The 20,733-nt window shown below is 40.9% G+C and overlaps 1 protein-coding gene across 1 annotated transcript in view; it reads left to right on the top strand.

The window, feature by feature from the left end:
• Positions 1–454: 454 nt before the first annotated feature.
• The window catches only part of plecb (plectin b), an 89,503-nt gene continuing 69,224 nt past the window's right edge, over positions 455–20,733 (top strand). Inside the window, 1 exon segment of the mRNA XM_079894184.1 lies at positions 455–4,909. Within this exon segment, the coding sequence (XP_079750310.1) occupies positions 1,051–4,909 (3,859 nt within the window). The 5' untranslated portion in view covers positions 455–1,050.

Genomic DNA, 20,733 nt, shown 5'->3' with positions numbered 1-20,733 from the left:
ACATGTGTTCTTCTGCCTGCTTATTTTTTCTGCATGTGATTGCGCTTATAATAACATGCTTTTAGTGTACTTTTCCACTTGAGTCCCTGCTGTCTCGTACGTTCTTCCTGTGCAGTATCTGCACTGATTCATCAGTTAAGTCAGCCATTCATGTTCAAATGTTCTTTGTCAACCTATTAATCACAAAACCAAAGTTCTTGCTGTTAGGCATTTTCTGAGGAATTCAAGTGTCTCTAGGGAAAAAGGAGTGTCCCGACACACGATCTGAAGTGTGTAAACCCTGATTGCCTAAGGTAGGTGTTAATAACTGTATCTTTCACCTATTGGATGACTTACGTGAAGGGTGTCTCCTTTTCTCAAACCTAGCTTCTCACTGACCAATCTACTCTCTGAGATGGTCCGACATACCCCGGGGGTGTGTAACATGTGCTGTGCACCACTGTGGGTGGTTCCTAGACAGTGTAGCACATATGCCTCAATGAGACATAGGTGTGCTGAACGAGCACTTCTTCTTTTCTTCTTCCATTTTTAGAGATCTATTTTTGCTTCCTACACTTTTGGCAATTATCTTTGCAAGTGTTTACATCAAGCCATTCACAACTGTTAAGAGTCTGCCGACCAGGCAGTTTGATTTTAGCAGTTTCTTCCTTGCTCGAACGAGGTAGGAGGGGCCGACTGGATCATAGTACTCTCTCTCTCTTTCTCTTTTACACACACCCCCTCTCATTGCAGCTCTGCCAGTTCGGGCTATGCTCACTTCCAAGGAAGGCTGAGTGAAGGAGAGAACAGTTTTCCTTTTCTAAGTTTTTCCTTTGCCTCTGAGAAAGTTTGAGAAGAAAGAAGAAACCCTTTTGATGAGGAAGGAAGTTAGCTAAACAACAACGAACAGACAGGTTGTATTTATTTTTAGTGTCTTTTTTTGATTGAATTGGCAGCACGTGGCAGCAGGCTCTGCCACAGGACCCTGGAGAGTGAGGTCATTCAGTGATTTGTTCTTCTTTGGCAAAGCTGTTCCTGTTTACTCAGACGCTGCAAGACTAAGGAAGCACAATGGTTGCTGGAATGGTAATGCCCCTTGACAACCTGAAGGCCATCTATGAGCGTCTGTTTCGGGATGGCGTCATGGTGGCCAAGAAAGACAAGCGCCCTCAGACCATGCACCCTGAGATTCCTGGTGTGGCAAACCTGCAGGTGATGAGAGCCATGGGCTCGCTGAAATCCAGGGGATATGTAAGGGAGACCTTTACGTGGAGGCATTTCTACTGGTATCTTACTAATACAGGGATTGTATACTTGCGTGATTACCTACATCTGCCTCCAGAGATTGTGCCCACTCCTCTACAGAGAGTACGACGGCCAGCTGCCACTCTGGCCATCGCCCGCAAGGCGGAACGGGTTCAATCTGTTGAGGGGCCAACTTCTTATGTTCCCAAACCCGGCAAAATGGGTGCAGAAAAACAAGAGGCTCTGATGGATCGACAGGGGTACCGTCGGAAAACAATGAGCATGGATGAACCTGAAATTACTGAATCCAATGACAGAACACCAAGATTTAGAGGTCGCCCAGTGGCTAGCAGTCAGATCAAACCCAAAGGATCATGGGAATCCAAAGAGCAGCCAATGCTTTCTGATACTCGTGATTACACCAAAGAGATGGAACCAAGTGCTAGGAGGAAGGTTGCTATGCATTCAGTCTCTCATATGTCTTCTATTGAAACTCGCCATGCTAAGCCAGTTGAACAGGAAAAGATGGTGGAATGCACCAAGACAGGATTCGTTCAGAAACCGCAAAAGTTGAGCTCAGATTCGTCAACACTGGGGGCAACAGCAGTGGAATCCTCTTTGATTTCTGTCCATACTGAAGTAGCCAAAGAAAAGCCAAAAGAAGAAGTGCCTATCAAGGTCTCTCATGAAACAACATCCACAGCAACTGACAATAGCAAAACCGCCAGGGATGCTCGGCGTCCTACTCCCTCAAAACCGAAGGTGGAGAAAACACAGGAAACCCTTGTGATGAAAAATATGCAGGATGTGTCAACTGTTTCATCAGCAGAGGGAACAACTGCAGTGGAATCCTCTGTGTTTTCTGTCCAAACTGAAGCAGTCAAAGAAAAGCCCAAGGAAGAGGTGTTTATGAAGGTCTCCCAGAAAACCACATCCACTGTAATAGTTGATAGCAAAACAGTTAAGGATGTTCCTCAACATACTCCTTCAAAACCCAAGGTGGCTCAAACACAGAAAACTATTGTGGCCAAAAATGTGCTGGATGTTTCAAATGTTTCATCCACAATGGGCGCAATAGCAGATGAATCCTCTGTGTCTTCTGTCCCTACTGAAGCAGCAAAAGAAAAGCCCACAGAAGAGGGGTTTATTAAGGTCTCTAAGAAAACCACATCCACAGTAGCAGATGATAGCAAAATGGGTAAAGATGCTCTTCATCCTATTGCCTCAGAACCAAATGTGGAGAAAACACAGAAAACACTGGTGACAAAAAAGGTTCAGAATGTGTCAACTGTTTCATCAGCAGTGGAGAAAAAGTCCTCTGTGCTTTCTGTTTCTTCTGAAACAGTCAAAGAAATACCAAAGGAAGAAGTCTGTATCATTGTCTCACAGGAAACCACATTCAAAGGTGATAACAAAATGGATGAGGATGCTCCTGGTCCTACTCTCTCAAAACCGAAAGTGGAGAAAACAAAGAAAACCTTTGTGACCAAAAATGTGCAAGATGGCACGATTGTTTCAACAGCAGTAGAGACAATTACAGTGACATCCTCTGTGTCTTCAGTTTCTAATGAAGCAGTCAAAGAAAAGCCCAAGGAAGAACTATTTGTCAGTGTCTCTCAAGACACCACATCCAAAGGTGATAGCAAAGAGGAAAAGGATGCTCCACATCATACTCCATCAAAACCAAAACTAGAGAAAAAGCAGAAAGCCACAAAGACCAAAAATGTGCAGGATATATCAACTGCTTCATCAACAGTGGAGGCAACAGCAGTGGACTCCCCTGTATTTTCTGTCGCTGATGAAGCAGTTAACGACGAGCCCAAAAAAGAGGCATTTAAAAAGGTCCCTCAAGAAACCACATTTACAGTAACTGACGATATCAAAATGGCTAAGGATGTTCCTTGTCCTACTCCATCAAAATCAAAAGTGGAGAAAACAAAGAAATCCAAAAAGACCAAAAATGTGCAGGATATACCAACCATGGTGTCAACAGTGGAGGCAACAGCAGTGGAATCCTCCATATTTTCTGTCTGTACTGAAGCAGTCAGCAAAGAGCCTAAAAAAGAAGTGTGCTTTAATGTTTCTCATGAAACCACATCCACAATTGGTAGCAAAATGGATAAGGATGCTCCTTGTCCTACTCCATCAAAACCAAAAGTGGAGAAAACGCAGAAAACCACAAAGGAAAAAAATGTGCAAGAACAACCAATCAAGAACGAAAAAGCAGATGAGACCTCCATTGCACCACAACATGTGCCTGGTGCTAATGTGGATGAGGTGAAGTCAAATACCTCTGTTATCTCTCAGGTGCCTGTCAAATCTCTAGAATCAGCAATGCCACTTCTGCCGAAGAAAGAAGAAAATTCGGCAATACAAATTGCTGAAAAGAAATCAGAGATTAATCTACCACTGCATACTTTTGAGCTTTCTGTAGAGGAGAGTGTCAGTAAGTCAGCCGTCACAGCAGTGCCACCCACAGCATCTAGTACTGTTCAAATGACTGACAAGCAACAGAGAGTACTTGTTTCCCAAAAAACAAAGGAAACCCAAGATGCATCTAAACATGACAACACTAGTCCTTTAAAAGTTCATAAAAAGGTGGAGATTCCTGATGCTATTTCTACTGCTGAGGTTAAGGCAGAGGTTAAAGGTCACAAACCTGACCTCAGCTCTAAATCTCAGTCCCTATCTAAAGGTGCTGAAGTGACGATTACCACAGCTGTCTCCAGCAAGACTTCAGAAGTAGTTGTGCAAACTTTGAAATCAAACATAGAGACACCAAAACAAATTGAGTCTGTTCAACAAAAGTCATCACCAGAAAAACAGACTGAGGAACCTGCAATCACAGAAGAGGCCAAAGTTGCAAAAGACAGTTGTACAGAGGATGCCTCCAAGCCTTTAAAAGGAAAGAAGAAAAAGAAATCTTCAAACAAAACTCCTGCTGTAATACAGGGCCCTCCACCTATAGCTGAGACAAAAGTGACAGAGGTAAAGACAACAGCCCAGGATGCAGGTCGGGTTGAGGGTCCTGAGCAAGTTGCAACAAATGACTCTGCAAAGACATCCCCTGAAGGAATGCACGATGTGGATAGCATGCAACCAACAGCTGTACAGAATGAGGCCCCAGTTCACAAAGGGGAGGTGGAGCCTGCTCAGCCCTGGGCTGAAAAACGGGAGGTTCTGAGAGGAAAAACATCCTCCTTGCAGAGACAGTGGGAAGCACCGGCAGCCTCAGCGTCAGCAGCTACAGCAGACTCGGCCCAGCTCACCCCCCTCCCTAAACAAGGGGAACCTCCCAGCGTTTCACAACACACGGCTGCTCCTGACACACAGCAGAGCTCAGAGAAGCAGAACAGGTTTTTGGCTAGCAAGGCCCCCACACAGCCTGTCATCACTGGACCCCTTCCTGCCACCGAGATCACCTGCGACGTGCAAAAGCAGTCCACAGACGACGCCATGCGGAAGAAGATTGTTGTGGTCGAGGAAGTGATTGAAGTGCAACAGATTGCCAGTCCTGTTGCGGGACAACCTGCTACACCCTCACTGACAGAGGTTGCAGGAGATGACTTGGACTATGATGTCTTGGAAGAACTGGCCATAGAGCGTGGCCTCCTGCCGGATGAAGAGACTTGGGATCATTCACTACAAGAGCCAGAAGGCAAATCCTTCCCCAACTTCATTGAAGGTACGAGTCCTTTTTCATTTCTATCACTCTATATTTCAAATGTGCTTTGATGTCAGTAGCACTGCTCCGGTTTCCATCCGTATTTGCTCTGTGGGAGGTTCAAGGTGACTGTTATAGTGTCAGAATAGTTGTGCTGTTATTAGACTGTTGGGCATGATTTTCTTGAGTGATGTGTAACTTTATATGCATGATATTTGAGTGAATGATGCCTGAGATTAATATTTATTGAATGAAACACAAGTACATTTATAGGTTTTCCAGATTTGTGCAGAGAAGCTTATACTTCTTATACTTAATATATTTTCTGCAATGCAGGCAGTTTAAAATCAAATTAGCTTGTATAAAGATATGGACAGTATCAACAACTCTAGAACCTCTTTCAAAATGCTTTGTCTATGCAACAATGCACATCTTTTTGTAGCTGTATTTATTCAACATTCCTGGTTTATCGCTGTTTCTTTCCACAGGCACAAATCTGGGCATATTTGTTTCCAGTTATATCGAAAAAATTAACCTCTCACAGTGATTCACACCACACCCACACCCAAAACATCAAATTATGCATGCAATGTTTTGCAACCGCCCTTTTGCCGTGCAACATTTTGGGACTAGCTAGTGATTTTGTTGCAAGTTTTCCTTCTTCAAGGGGAATACCAGACTGCTGGTAATGAGTAGTTAAGCAGCACTGTGTTTCTGACAATACAATGTTTGGAGTCAGTTCTCCCTTCCCTGTTGCCAAACACAAACCATATAGTTTGTCTGTTCTTGGAGTAGAAAAAGAGTCATTAAACAACAAAATCAATGCTGTGTTTAGAGGATCCTGTGTGCCACTCTTGCAGGAAGCACGTGTGTTTGGTTGTTTCCTCTAGATTGTCTCGGTTTCCAGTGGTCAACTATTAGCTGGTGACTTCTGCTTTGCCGCTTTGTGTATTATGTAATGGTATGCCACAGATTGTCCATCCCAAATTCCACCTTTGTTTTTCTCCCCATTGCTCTGGAATGTGTGCTGCAGTTGCCTTTGTTGTTGTTAGCTGTGCATTTCAGTTGATGCTTGTACACTTTAAATGCAAAGACATTTAATGAAACCATTGGTTTGTTTCATGTCATTTACTGGAACAATCTACTATTGTAGATTTCTCACAGTAAGTGGTTAAGTTTTGCACAATCTAATGGGTGTGCTTAGTAGGTGAATCACAGAATAAATATCCAAAAACAATTAGCCTTTTGTTTGAAGGTTTTTGTTAGTCACTTCATCATGACAGGTCTTTTAGGAATCCACAGTTCCTGAATTCCAACCAAACACAATTGGATTTGAAAAAGGAAAAAGCATTTATACAATATTATGCTCAGACTAACTAACTCAAGTCAGATGTGCTTGAGGTTACATGAGAGATCTCTGTAATTTTATGCTGCCCCCTACTGTATCTCTGAAGACCTGTCTATAGAAAAGAACCTCTTCCCCGTAACACTTTCATATGAAACTTTTTAATAGGAGCTCAGTCACTTTGTTGTTTAGTGAAATTTTAGTCTACAGCTAGGACAAAGTATTTATTGTGCCTAGCACCTTTTTGTTCTTCTGTAATGGTCTAGAAGCAATACTTTATTCATTAGCAATCCTTCAGTCATACGCTGGACTTGAAGCATGAAGTTTGAGACTGTTCTCTGTTCAAGCAGAAATGTGTTGTGCAAGTTTGTATTTCTGCCCGCCTCCACCATGAATTCCTGCATGTTTTTGATGTTGTGACAGGCGCTCTGTGATGTTCTCAATGCCATGTGATTGTGGTGCAGTCCATGAGTCATCCAGTGAATTCAGAGAGCCAAATGAATCTGACCTTTTAGAAGTCTTATCAGACACATTCAATGGCTCTCTGGTGTTGAGATATCCATAACTGGCCCTCCGCCTCTTGTGAAATGAGACCTTTTGTAGGGATGAGTCCATGTCCTGGGTATAGAGGAAATTCAGGCTAGTTGACATACTTTTTACTCCATTGATTTTTTTTTTTTTCTCAGTTTAGGATTCTTTTTTTAGCGAGCATAACCTCCTAATTAACCCGTCAGATTAACATCTTAAAAGTTCTACTGTAACAGATTTTTTAAAAATATGATATTGGAATTTTGTATGTATAAGGCATAATGTTTATAACATATTTAAACTATCTGGTTAACATCCAATGCTAAAGATTTCACACAATCTTATTAATCTTGGTTGCCTTTATAAATACAATATTATTCATTGTTAACTCATAATGTATTAGAAAGTTAAAGTAAGTTACTCTTAATGTAAAAAAAAAAGTATATTAGTAGAAATATTATTATTAAAATATATTACTCATTATGAATGTATTGCACTTGGATTTGAACACAAAATATTATATTTACTGATAGTTTCCTCATGTGAAAACTAGCTGCATACTCCTCTACATCTGCTTGTTTGTTCAATATTGTGTTACATCTGGTAACATTATGTCCCTGTAGTTGTTAGCTGTGTTAATAATAATAAACCCATGAAACTATATTACTACTTCAACTTTCTGAATTTGGAAAACTAAAAAGCCTTGTCTTTTGCCTTGACCAGCTTTTCCGGGGAAAAAGTCTTAGATCTCATCATGCCTCAATAAACCACCTGTGCTTCTACTGACAGTAATATAAAAGATTTATGACACATTCCTCTGAAATAGCAGTCGTTTTGATATCACATGAGTCTTTTCTGTCTACAAGGTTAAAATGTCCCCAGGTGAATCAATAATGACACACAAGAACTCATATTTGAATTCTCTGCCAGAAACTGATTTTCCTCGATGCTTAATCCGTAAAGTAATTTTCTCGTTGTTTCACTGGCTGATACACTGTTTTCAAAGTTAAACAAAACAGATTATTGAAAGACTGAAAGAGTATTTTCTTTTAAAACATACTGTTCCAGTCTTTCAGCTTCAAAATTTCACATTTAATTCAATGCGTTACTTGGCGTTGCATTGAAACAATTATCACTCGCCGCCAGTAAATTTCACAAATAATTATAAAGTAAATCCAACACCATATTATTTTTCAGTGTACAACAGGGATCACTGACTTTATGCTACTGACACCTACAGGTGTGGATGCAGCGTCAGTGGAAAGCAACTTTGTTTGTGTGTTGATGCAAGTGCAGGATATTTGCAGGCGCATTTACATTTAATTTGTGATCATTTTTTTAAGTGTCTGATAGTAAGGTCCTATCGAAATAAAGTATTTAATTGGTCATTAGATCTCTGACCCGCATGAGGAATAAAACTTCAAGGCTTCTGATGTGAGTAATCTTCATGTGAGTGTACATCCGTTTAAATATATTTGTCAAAAAAGATGACGCACTCATATTTAGACCTATTTGTAATGTATTAAACAGCCTCAGTGGAGTCAGACTGGGACTGATTACTAGATTTGCTCAGTCAATGATTATCTTATTTTACAAATATAGTTCCCATGCCAAGTCCTGCAAATTAGATGCCTTCAAATACTGTATTTAATCACGGTCATAAGGGCTTTAAACATGAAAATGAAATCAACACTCTGTCAACGCCATAATTCACAATGCCACATGCTAATTTCAGTGGATTGCTGTGAAAAACTCTACTATATTTAGCATACGTCTGGCTCCATGTGTGGTCTCTAAAGAGTCATGATATGGCACAAGAGAGAGGCGGAGATTTCCAGTCATGCCAGGCTTTTCCCATTACCACATTCCATATTTCAATGGAAAAAATAAGAACCCTGGCACTCGTGTCTCTGGATTGAAAATGTTAAAACAGAGTCCAGCTTTGTGAAATATATTCGAGAAGGAATGGAGCTGTTTGGTCTATAGAAACTGGATTTATTTTATTTATTTATTTATATTTTTGCATTTTTTAGATGCTTTTGTCTGAAGCGACTTACATTGCATTCAATGTATGCAAGGTATAAAAGAGTACATATTATGGAAGTAAAAGAATATACTTAAGTATAAACTGAATCGTTTTTTTCTGGCACTTAATTGCATGCTATTTACAATCAATTAAAAATGTATTAGAGTTTAAAGTTATATTGAAGAGATTATACTTTCATGCTTCTGAACACACTTGAGTACACTTTTAAATCATTATGTTTAATAATCATGCTTTAAAAAAGTGTTAAAAAAGTGTTGGATGTTACTAATATACTAAAGCACAATGACTTGATTATAGTCTTATTCAATATTACAGTTAACGTTATATATTTGAATATACTAAATTGCAGCTTCAGCTTTACTAATGTGTAATTAAAATACATTTAAATAGGGCATATCATTTATTAACCTTTATTTAACCAGGCAATTCACTTAACAACAGAATTCTTATTTACAACAACAGCCTGGCAAAATATAAGTTCCAATAGAAATGACACTAAAGTATATTTTAGTTCACCATAAATGCATTCAAAGTACAACAAAGATTTACTTAAGTCCTACTTAAGTAGGCCAAGTTAAACTAATTGCATTTAAGTAAGTTTCAGAACATTTAATACAATTAAGCACACTTCTTTTTTATTTTGTTCCAATTATTCCTCACAAACTTAATGAAACGGGCGTCTTGGTGTCTAACAGCAGTTGGGAAGGTAAAGCTGAGACTGTGATGCAATATCATAAAATAACTCTATGATCATCCAGGAACAAGCTGGCCACCGCGGTTTCATCACTTTCTAACTGTGCCAATGTGAGCAACTTGTCCGGCATGATATTTATATCCACGGTGAGCTCTTTTACCCTTCCCCACTCACAGTGCCCCACTCGCCCCCCCCCACCCCCCACCCCGACCCCCTCAGCCTCCGCCCACCTAATTGCAAAGCCACCGGGAGCAAGGCTGACATATCCTAACAGCAGGCATGGCCCGTCAAAAATAAGAAAGGCACAGTGCCGACCAAACAAACGGAGACTCTTTTCTTTGACTTTATTGGCGCGCTCTTGCTCTGGTTGTCTGCTGTTGCTGCTCCACAAACTTCATGAAGATCATACCTGGTAGGTCAGATGAACAAGATTGTGTGTCTTTTTCTATGTTTCACGAGTTCACACTTACAAATAAGTCAGATAGAATAAATGCGTATTTGGCGTGCTGTCCGAGGAGAGGGCTCCGGGCTCGGTATTTGGCCCGAACCCAGAGTACTCCCCCCGTATTCCTGGCTGTGAAAGAACAAGCCAAGAGTGAGGAGTCGGGGTGGTGGAGGGATGCTGAAAACTGTCAAGGAAGTTAGGTGAGTTGACAGAGTGAATATATATATATATATATGCTTCCTCTCATGCTGATAGGGTAGACATGGTAATTGTTTGATGAGTTGATTGATTGATTGATTGCTTGATTATTTGAACGTGCTCCTCCCGAACTTTGTTAATAAAACATCATTTCACGAGTTCACACTTACAAATAAGTCAGATAGAATAAATGCGTATTTGGCGTGCTGTCCGAGGAGAGGGCTCCGGGCTCGGTATTTGGCCCGAACCCAGAGTACTCCCCCCAAAAGCTGCAAATAAATGCCGGACAGCCACCAGAATGATGTTGATGTTGATGACCCCCCAAAAACTTGCAGAGTGCAAAGCTTAAGGTATCAGAAGTGGGAAAGGGTTAGTCGCTGGAAGGCTTCTTGTAACATCGGATGGGAGTTGGTTGTCATGACGTTGGATGGTTGTGCCTCTCCGGTAGTAGGCTAGGGATGGTACGTAATGTACTTTTGCGGAAGAGAATGGTATAACCGCTGCAGTGTGATGGAGCAAGTGTGATGAGAATTAGTTCCTGCAGGAGCGGAGGAGATGACACTGCTGCGGCAGTGGATCAAACTTGATTTCGACTTGCTTTCCAACTATCTGATGCAGAAGGATGGAGAATTGAGTACTTGTGGGAACGGAAGAGGAAACACTGCTGCGGCAGTGAAAGCGAGTTGGATGGAGAAACGGAGCTCCTGCGGGAGCGGAGTAGATGACACTGCTGCGGCAGTGGACCAAACTTGCTTTTCAACTTGCTTTTAAATATCCAAAACAATTTGGACATAGAACTGAGCTCCTGGTGGAGTGGAGTAGATGACACTGCTGCCGCAGTGGAGCAAGTTTGGACGGAGTAACAGAGCTCCTGAGGGAGCGGAGTAGATGACACTGCTGCGGCAGTGGACCAAACTTGCTTTCAACTTGCTTTTAAATATCCAAAACAATTTGACATAGAATTGAGCTCCTGCGGGAGTGGTGTAGATGACACTGCTGTGGCAGTAGAGCAAGTTTGGATGGAGTAACGGAGCTCCTGAGGGAGCGGAGTAGATGACACTGCTGCGGCAGTGGACCAAACTTGCTTTCAACTTGCTTTTAAATATCCAAAACAATTTGACATAGAATTGAGCTCCTGCGGGAGTGGTGTAGATGACACTGCTGTGGCAGTAGAGCAAGTTTGGATGGAGTAACGGAGCTCCTGCGGGAGCGGAGTAGATGACACTGCTGCGGCAGTGGATCAAACTTGCTTTTCAACTTGCTTTTAAATATCCAAAACAATTTTGGATATAGAACTGAGCTCCTGCGGGAGCGGAGTAGATGACACTGCTGCGGCAGTGGAGCAAGTTTGGATGGAGTAACGGAGCTCCTGCGGGAGCGGAGTAGCTGACACTGCTGCGGCAGTGGACCAAAGCTTGCTTTTAAATATCCAAAACAATTTTGGATATAGAACTGAGCTCCTGCGGGAGCGGAGTAGATGACACTGCTGCGGCAGTGGAGCAAGTTTGGACGGAGTAACGAAGTTCCAGAGGGAGCGGAGTAGCTGACACTGCTGCGGCAGTGGACCAAACTTGCTTTCTTAAATATCCAAACTATTTTGGATGGAGTAACGGAGCTGGCTGCGGGAGCGGAACTAGATGACACTGCTGCGGCAGTGGACCAAACTTGCTTTCTTAAATATCCAATCTATTTTGGACGGAGTAACGGAGCTGGCTGCGGGAGCGGAGTAGATGACACTGCTGCGGCAGTAGAGCAAGTTTGGATGGAGTGACGGAACTTCTGCGGGATTGGAGTAGGTTAGCTGTAGTAGACTTGGTTGACTTGCTTTTAACTGTCCGATGAGCCAGTTGGGTGGAGAATGGGCTCCTGTTGAAAGAGATGATGCTGCTGTTGTGGTGTTGGAAACAACTTGCTTTCAAACTGTGATCCAAAAGGTGAGTGGGACAGAGATCTGAGCTCCTGCTGGAGCGGAAAATAGCACTGCTGTTGCAGTAAAGCGAGTTAGGATGGGGAACGTGGCTCCTGCAGGAGTGGTGGTCTGTAGGGTTGGGTGTATGGGAAGTTGTCAAAGAATTAATGAGGGTTCGTTGGGCTTCTTTGATATGGAAGCGATTTGAGCAGATGTAACTCGAAAGCCTCCGCTGACCAGTGGCCAAGTGCTTGGATCTGCTGCTGAGAGAGGCTTTTTTTTTTTTTTTTTTTTTTTTTTTTTTTTTTTTTTGGGCAGCTGTTGCTGCGCCTATGCAAAATGAATGGCTGGAAAAGTGGTCTTCTGGGATGCCTGAATGGAGCAAAATTTGATCTGTCTTACTTTGCTTTATGGAGTAGGAGATGGTTTCATTGTCTAGCACTGATAGATCTGTGATTGTGGGGTGGACTTTTGGGTTAAAGCTGGAAGTGATGGTGAGTTCTGAGCATCTGAGGAAACTGAAAAAAGCCACTATGAACATTGCGTCCAGTGTGCGTCAGTGTTGGTAGAGTGGTAGCCTTGGCGGAGGGTGGAGATGCATATAGTAAGTATGTCTAACGTTATTGGTTGTCTGGCATCTGGGCGAGTAGGTTGGGTTATGAGGTTAATTGCTCATGGAAGAGATGGGTTTTCATTTGTCTTTGAATGTTGCCAGGGATTCTGCATTCCGGATGAGGGTGGGGAGAGCATTCCACCAGCATGGAACTGTGAATGATAATGTTCTGGAAAGTGATTGTGTCTCTCTGTGATGGAACCACGAGACGTCCCTCGTTGATCGACCGTAGGCTTCTGGTAGGGATGTAGGCTTGTAGGAGTGAGTAAAAGTAGGAGGGAGCTGAGCCTGTGATAGATCTGTGAGCAAGCGTCAATGCCTTGAACTTGATGCGAGAGGTAGCCAGTGCAGAGAGATGAACAGAGGAGTGACGTGGGCCCTTTGGGCTCGTTGAAGACAAGACGAGCTGCAGCGTTCTGAATCCTTTGTAGATGTTTAGTTGCACATGATGGAGGTCCAGCTAGAAGAGCATTGCAGTTCTTGATGCTGTTGAGATAGGATATGAATGAAGTGATGGCGAGCAGAGAAATTGGGAAAAGGCAGGTTGTATGGGAAGTGGAAAGACTTATAAAGCTTCCATGCGGTTAAGTAGGATTGTAGGGTGCTGGGTGAAACGGCTTGAAGAATGGAATTAAGAGAGGCGTCAAGAAGTGGTTTCAATGGGTGGTTAATGTGGATATCAGCTCTGAAGTGAGGTACTGAGGTTGGGAATGGGTCCGTGTCTGGTGCCAGCAACCTGAATTTCTGGAAAGCAAAACGTGACCCGGGAACATGTTTTGCAGTTATGATGAACTGATCGCAGGCTGCAATCCAAATGAGGCATCTTAGGAGAGGCATTACTGCAGGGGAAATTTGAGCGGCCTTGTTGATGCAATGCACGGATGCTTCGTTGTTGCAGTGTACTATGATGCTGTTAGAGGACCATTCTTTACCCCACAGGAAAGCTGCTTCCACTAAAGGATACAACTCGAACAGCGCTGAGGATGTTAATGACTGCGGTGAGTCTAACAGCTGGGCGGGCCATGTAAACTTGAACCAACGGCCTTGGTAGAATCCCCCGAAACCGATAGAGGGAGCTGCGTCGGTGAACAGTTGGATATCCACAGGGAGAGAAATCAGATTTTTTATAGAAAAAGGACAGGCCATTCAATTATTTAAGGAAGGTTAGACAGAAACTAAGCTCCTGCGGGAGCCAATGGTCACATCACTGCTGCGGCAGTGGAGAACATTAGCTAGAGAAACTTAGCTCCTGCAGGAGCGTGAGGAGACATCACTGCTGCGGCAGTGAAATCAATGTTAGCCAGAGAAACTGGACTCCAGTGGGAGCAGAATGGACTGCTGTGACAGTGAAGAAGTTTAACCAGAGGAACGGCAGAGACGGAGCTGCTGTGGGAGCGGAGGAGATGACACTGCTGTGGCAATGTGAGAAGCAAATGGGATCCTACGGGAAAGGTGGATATGGTGAGCTTGTAGGTTTAGAGTTTAGAGGGCAGCCTTGCAGGATTATGCACATCTTAAGTTTAAGTGGCCGAGCGAAGATAGTAGTTCGCATTTAGGACAGTTTAAAATGTCTGAGAAGGTGGATGAAACCAGAAATATCCTTTGCAGTGCAGTGCAGCCTGGAAATTAACTGTATCCAAGTTAATGCCCAGAATTCAATGGATGTGGCTAGACCCATGGTTTATCCTGGGTGACTGGAATCCAAAGCTCACCAGAACCGTGTGGGGCTGAGAGATCGATTGCTAAATTATTTTTATTTTATTTATTTTGAATGAATACATTAGAAGCCTAAATGGTTTATAACCTGATTTGATAACGCATCGATTTGATACTGTAGTTGTTGTTTGATAATCAAACAGCAAAGTACAATCTGATTTAGATGATCGTTTGTTCCTTTATCTGTTGCTGGTTCATTTATTTAGTCAAGTTCAAAATAGACTCACTTATTGTAAAAGACAAAGAGCTTTCATAGAATTTTGCGCCTTGAATTTATCCAATTGTGTTTTAAAATCACTAAGGACTTCAAACTTTGCCGTGGAAACACACTGCTTGTGTGTATTTTATCTAAAAATTTCTCTTCATTTCTATGGGTCACATTACCTGCCGATTTTGTTCGTTCTTAATCAGATTTTTTTTTTTTTTTTTTTCAATGGTGAAGCTGTGGTTTTAAATTACTTTAAAATAAAATACAGCTGTGCTATAACGAAGTTTCGAAGCGATTTAGTAGATAATTTGCAAGACAACGTTAACGATAGGTTCTTAATGATTCTGTGTGCTTGCAATCTAATGTGCGAGCTACTGTTTGTACGTGATAGTTTAAGCCACAAGGAAGCAGCGCGTTAATGACGTCAAATAATTTGAACAGAAACCGTTTAAAACGTGTATTCCCCCGATCAAAATGAATATCCAGATGGCATAACTGTGCTTGAGACTCGACTGAAGCGATGCGAAATTTAACCAGGGACAAAAATGAGAAGGTTTTGAGCTGAGCACTCACGGAGTCGAGCCAGCGGGTCTAGAGTGTGAGCTGGCCGGCCGGGACTGAATCTGCGGCGCGGCTTACTGAGGGCCTGCTGCGGCGGCCTGGTCTTGGAGGAAGACCCGTTTGTTCGTGTGAAGAGGGCGGCATTGCCCGAGACGCGAGCGTGGTGCTCGGCGGGCCTTATAGTCCATTTCTCTATTGCAGGAATTATTGAATGGTCCGGTTTAGAGCAATGCGCGGAAGGAGATCGCGGATGTTTCGCCCATGGTGGTGAGGACCCGTTTGTTTGGCCTGACGCCCGCGAGATAACACCAGAGGATTGCGGCAAAGATTCCTGAAGGACGAAAGATTCTTCATTGGACGGGAGAGCTCATTTCGGAAATGATAGGAAGGTAGGGCGAGGTCAAATGCTGAAAACTGTCAAGGAAGTTAGGTGAGTTGACAGAGTGAATATATATATATATATATGCTTCCTCTCATGCTGATAGGGTAGACATGGTAATTGTTTGATGAGTTGATTGATTGATTGATTGCTTGATTATTTGAACGTGCTCCTCCCGAACTTTGTTAATAAAACATCATTTGATTGCGCGTGTGGTCGACGTGTGAGAGGAAACGTTCTGTGTTGACATACGCAGATGCTTCCTCTAAATTCTATTCCATATTTAAAAGCTCTCACACTTCAGTTATCTGTGATGTGTTTTAGTTTTGGATGATTCGTTTTTTTTTCGTCCCACATTGGATGCGGTGTGAGCGCTCTCATCTTCCTCCAGCTTACCTGGAGGAGTTAGCGTTCGCCAGGTCAGACGGACGGATATATCACGGTAAAGAGGGTGGGTGGGCAGAAAAACAGGTCGAGAAATTCTCCGTGTCTACATGGGAATGCGAGGTGTCCCATATATGCGCTATTTTTGAGAGCTGTAAAAAAGCTTCCACCTGTTTTGCAGTCTTGGAGCAGACTTCTCCCACGCGTAATAACAGAGAGCGTCTGATACAGCGGAAATGTAGCGGAACTCCAACGTTGCTTTGGTTTCAAAACATAATAGTTAATAGTAAAGAATTGTTCAATCAATGTGTTTAGCTTTGTGGCCAGCATCTATGACATGACTTGTTTGTAAAAACAAAAACAAAAGTGGGTATGTTAATGGACTTACTATGGAACTGCTTTCCATTGTAACTGTCATCAATCAACAGCATACAAGTGTTATTTTAGTATTATTTATTTGCTATTATGTACTAATATTTTTGGTTACACTTTATTTCAATGGTCCGCTTTAGACTAATTACTATAACTTAACTACTTGTACAACTACCAACCATTAAAGTATTAATAGACTGTCTGCTTAATATCTGCTAGCACTTTATTTTGATGCTCCTCAATAGACATTCTACTGACTATAATTAACTTTGCAAGTAAGTCAACTTATTCTACTAACCCGAACCCTAATGTAACTGTCTACTAATACTCTAATGAGAGTTAGTTGACATGTAGTAGCTAAGTTGCTTAAAGTTAGTAGAATATTTAAAGTGGACCATCAAAATAGTGTAACCATAGTTTTATATCTTTCAGTTTTCATTTTAAATGTAGTTATTTTATTTGCTTTTGTCATTTTTGTGTTTTTATTTGTGTTTACACTTAAAAATGCTGGGTTGTTTCAATCCATTTTAAACCAATGGTTGGGTTTGTCCATATTTGACCCAAATATGGGTTGAAATAACCCAGCATTTTTTAAAGTGTAGCTGTCATCTATTTTTTTCATAATTAATTTTAGTACTTCAACTTGAACATCAAGTTTCAATTTTTCGTTAAAGTGTTTTTGAAGTTTAAGTTTTAATATTTATGATTTATTAAGAGACGTTTTTCATCTGCATAACAGCTGCTGTCAGTAGACCTTAAAATCAACATTTACAACCCAAGTGGGCGTTACATACCAGAATGGATCCAAATGGCTGGAGGGGGTGAAAAATAAATAATTGATGTCAACAAAAGGCACAGCGGTTTAAGACGTGGAGTAAGTTGGATTACAGAACTGATTTTTGAATCGCATTCACCGATGAATTGTTCAAAATAAGACCAGAAACATGCGTTAAAGGGATAGTTCAGCCAAACATTTTAATTCTGTCATTAATTATTCACCCTCGTGTCGTTCCAAACACGTAAGACTTTCGTTCATCTCCGGAACACAAATAAAGATATTTTTAATGAAATCCGAGAGATTTCTGTCCCTCCATTGACAGCTACACAACCACCACTTTGATGCTTAAAAAAGTTAAGCAGTTTCAGTTGAGCTTCTGTTGATGTTCTCTGATCAATGTTTATATGTGAATAAAAGACTAAATTCAATCTGTTCATCATATAAAGCGACCGAGTCTCTTCAGAAGATTTGGACTAAACCGCTCAATTCATATAGATTAGTTTTACAATCTCTTTATGTCAAAGTTTCAGTTGCGTTGCTGTCAATGGCAGGAACGAAATCTCTCAGATTTCATCAAAAAAATCTTCATTTGTGTTCAGAAGATGAACGAAAGTCTTACGGGTTTGGACATTGACATTCTTTTTTGGGTGAACTATCCCTTTAAGAAAGTAAATAGAGTTTTGATTTTGACTTTTAATTTAGACTGAACATTTGTGTTTTTAAATTGCCAGTTGGTTAGTTGTTTTAAAGTGCTGACGACTGCACACTTTTCGTTACCCTTGGATTGATGAAATTCTTTAACTAGTTTGTCCCGAGAGTCTGGTTGTGTCTTCTGATTTCAAACTCAACCAGTTCTGCAAAGCCTGGTGTCGTGTTAAATGTTCAAACAAATCTGGTTTGCCAACTTTTCAGTCTAACATTAATTCTGATTTGATGTGATTTTAAAACCGGTTCACACTTTTAGAGTTGAAAGACATCTGTAGTGAATGAACAGTGTGAATGTATGCGCAGTGAAGTTTCATCTGCTCCAGGTGTGTTTCCAGCATTAAAGATGACATGGGAAGGGCAGTGACAAAGGATAGAAGAAGACAAGATAATATAGTAGAGGAAACTCCCTTCAGAAGGAAGGAAGGAGAAATGACTAACTCGATCCCCTTTGACTCCACGTTTGGCTGAGAGACTGGTGTCTTTTTTTAAATGTCTGGCCTCAGCCCTAACTCGGGAACACACCCCACGTCGCCCCATTCCCTCCACCTGTTCCCGCTGCCGGCCTCGTCCAGGGTTATCCCAGGTTTATCCCAGCCCTAATGCCACTGAGCCCCTCAGAGTCCGCTCTCCCCACACTGGTGCTTCTCCTGCACATTGCCTCTCTCTTTGCAGTCTGGCGTTTGAGGCAAGACAGAGGTGAAGGTAAGAGATTTAAATGAGAAGATCTGGGATGTTCTCGAGTTCTGCGCTTGTTTTATCTTGTCTCCTCTTCTCTTGCTCTGCCAGGACATTGTGGGCAATAAGATTAACCCTTTAATTCCAGTAATAGAGGGCGTCAGATAATGGGAAAGGGGAGTGGTTATTGGATTCATTTTGCTTTGTCAAAAGCTTGCAGCGTATCATATGGATAGTCATGCATTTTTGTTTATAGTGGTGATTCTCACAAAATCTTTATTTCAAAGATATCCTTTTTATGCATTAAAAATAAGGTTTATGAACATTGACTTCAAAACATTCACTGAGTATATAACTCTTTTTAAAACATATTTTTCAAAACATTTTCATACATTTTCAGATAAAAAAAAAGATTATTAACAGTCATGCAGTTACTTAGTTAATTTATTTGATTTTCACTCATTTCTCTTATTACTGCATATATATATATTTTATTTAAAGTGATATATTTTAAAAATAATGTGCAGTACCTGAAAGAGCATAATGTATAGATGCTGCTCATGCATTTTAAAGCAAACTCCTATTTTTTTTCCATGTATTAAATTAACATTAAATGTATGTTGTGGTAATGATACATAGGTAAAGGAAATGAGGTTGAGGATTTCAGCAATGATAATAAATATACTTTCTATTTTTATCTATTCTTTGTACCAGAATAACAACTGGCCTTATCATATTGGCCTAATTTCTTTTGCATTACACTTCCATCTACTAAAAAAAACACAATAATACTACATGAAGCAGTGATTGCTGGTCCAAAAAGGTTATTTCTGCAAGAAAATAGGAATAAATATTAGAAAAGTCCTCTACAAAAAATTGCAGGGCAACGTTAAGTTGCACTTTAAACATATACGTGTCCTCTGTTTTTTCATTTTGGCCTGACCTTCACACAGGTCTTAAATCTCATGATGTCCTACATGTGAAGGTCTGAAACCTCTCACATGTTAATGTCTCTTGGAGAAAGATGACTTGGGAAGTATTTAGAAAGGTCATGCTTTCTTTCACACCATGGAAAGGTGTGACCATTTCGATCAGGGCCATTCATCTTATCTTTAAGCCTGTAGACCGTGAGAGGTGAGTTTACAGTTGAAGATTGCACTGATAAGCATACATTTAGACATGTTAGACAAGTTTATAAAGAAACCGGTCCAAAGTTGTCAAATAGTTGGACACTTGTTTGTTAGCAGGGCATGGAGGAGACTTTCAGATGAGATAGATCAGATCAGTATATCAGATGAGATAGATCAGTATGTCAGATATGAGACAGATCAGTATTTCAGATGAGATAGATCAGTATGTCAGATATGAGACAGATCAGTATATCAGATATGAGATAGATCAGTATATCAGATATGAGATAGATCAATACTGACCTCAGATCAGTATTTGAGTCCCAGTGTCTGTAAATAAGGATCTGTTTTCCAGAATGCTCCATGTGTTGTTGTGACAGAGATGACCTCTGCTAGCGGTTGGCTGGTGTTCTCTGTCACTGTCACTCTTCCTCCCCTCCTCCTTCATGATCTTGTTTGTTTGATCATAAACCTCGTATGGGCAGGATAGCGCAGAATTTATTACAGATGATTACTTTATTGCTTTGTTCATCCTGTGTCCATTGTGCATTCTGTAAGGAGAGAATGAAGTGACGTGTTATATGATTCTGCTTCATTCTGGAGAAGGGTGTGTTTGTGTGTATGAGAGGTTCTGGTCTCATTCCAACCTTTTCTCTGTGAGCGTAACCCTTTATGCTTCTATATTTCTACTGTGCCATTAACATTAACTGTGCAAACAAACAAACCAACAAACAGGTGCAGTAATGATGCAGGTGCCAATGCAAAATAAATAAAGGATTGCATAAAACAACTACTGTGAAGTTAGTTGATTGAGTGATGGATTGATTGATTGTAAGATGCATTAATAATGCAGGTGCCAATACAAAATAAATAAATGATTGCATAAAATAACAAAATTGCTATATTTATCCTATCCTATCCATTTTTTATTTTATGACATCTTTTATTTTTATTAAAAGATGTCATAAAATAAAAAAATTAATACAAAATTATTTCTGTAGTATTAACTTATTGTATCTGTAGTTTAATTGTCTGGTAATAAAAAACACTAAATACATATTTTCATGTTCTTTAATTGACAAAATGTATAAGCACACAGTAAACAGATCCTGTGAAAGTAACGGCAGTGAGAGAATTGTTAGAGGGACTTAATAA

This window comes from Squalius cephalus (assembly GCF_949319135.1).
Source record: "Squalius cephalus genome assembly, chromosome: 15".
Lineage (NCBI taxonomy): Eukaryota > Metazoa > Chordata > Actinopteri > Cypriniformes > Leuciscidae > Squalius > Squalius cephalus.
Note: the sequence above shows the minus strand (reverse complement) of the source record. Positions and strands in the feature narration are given on the sequence as shown.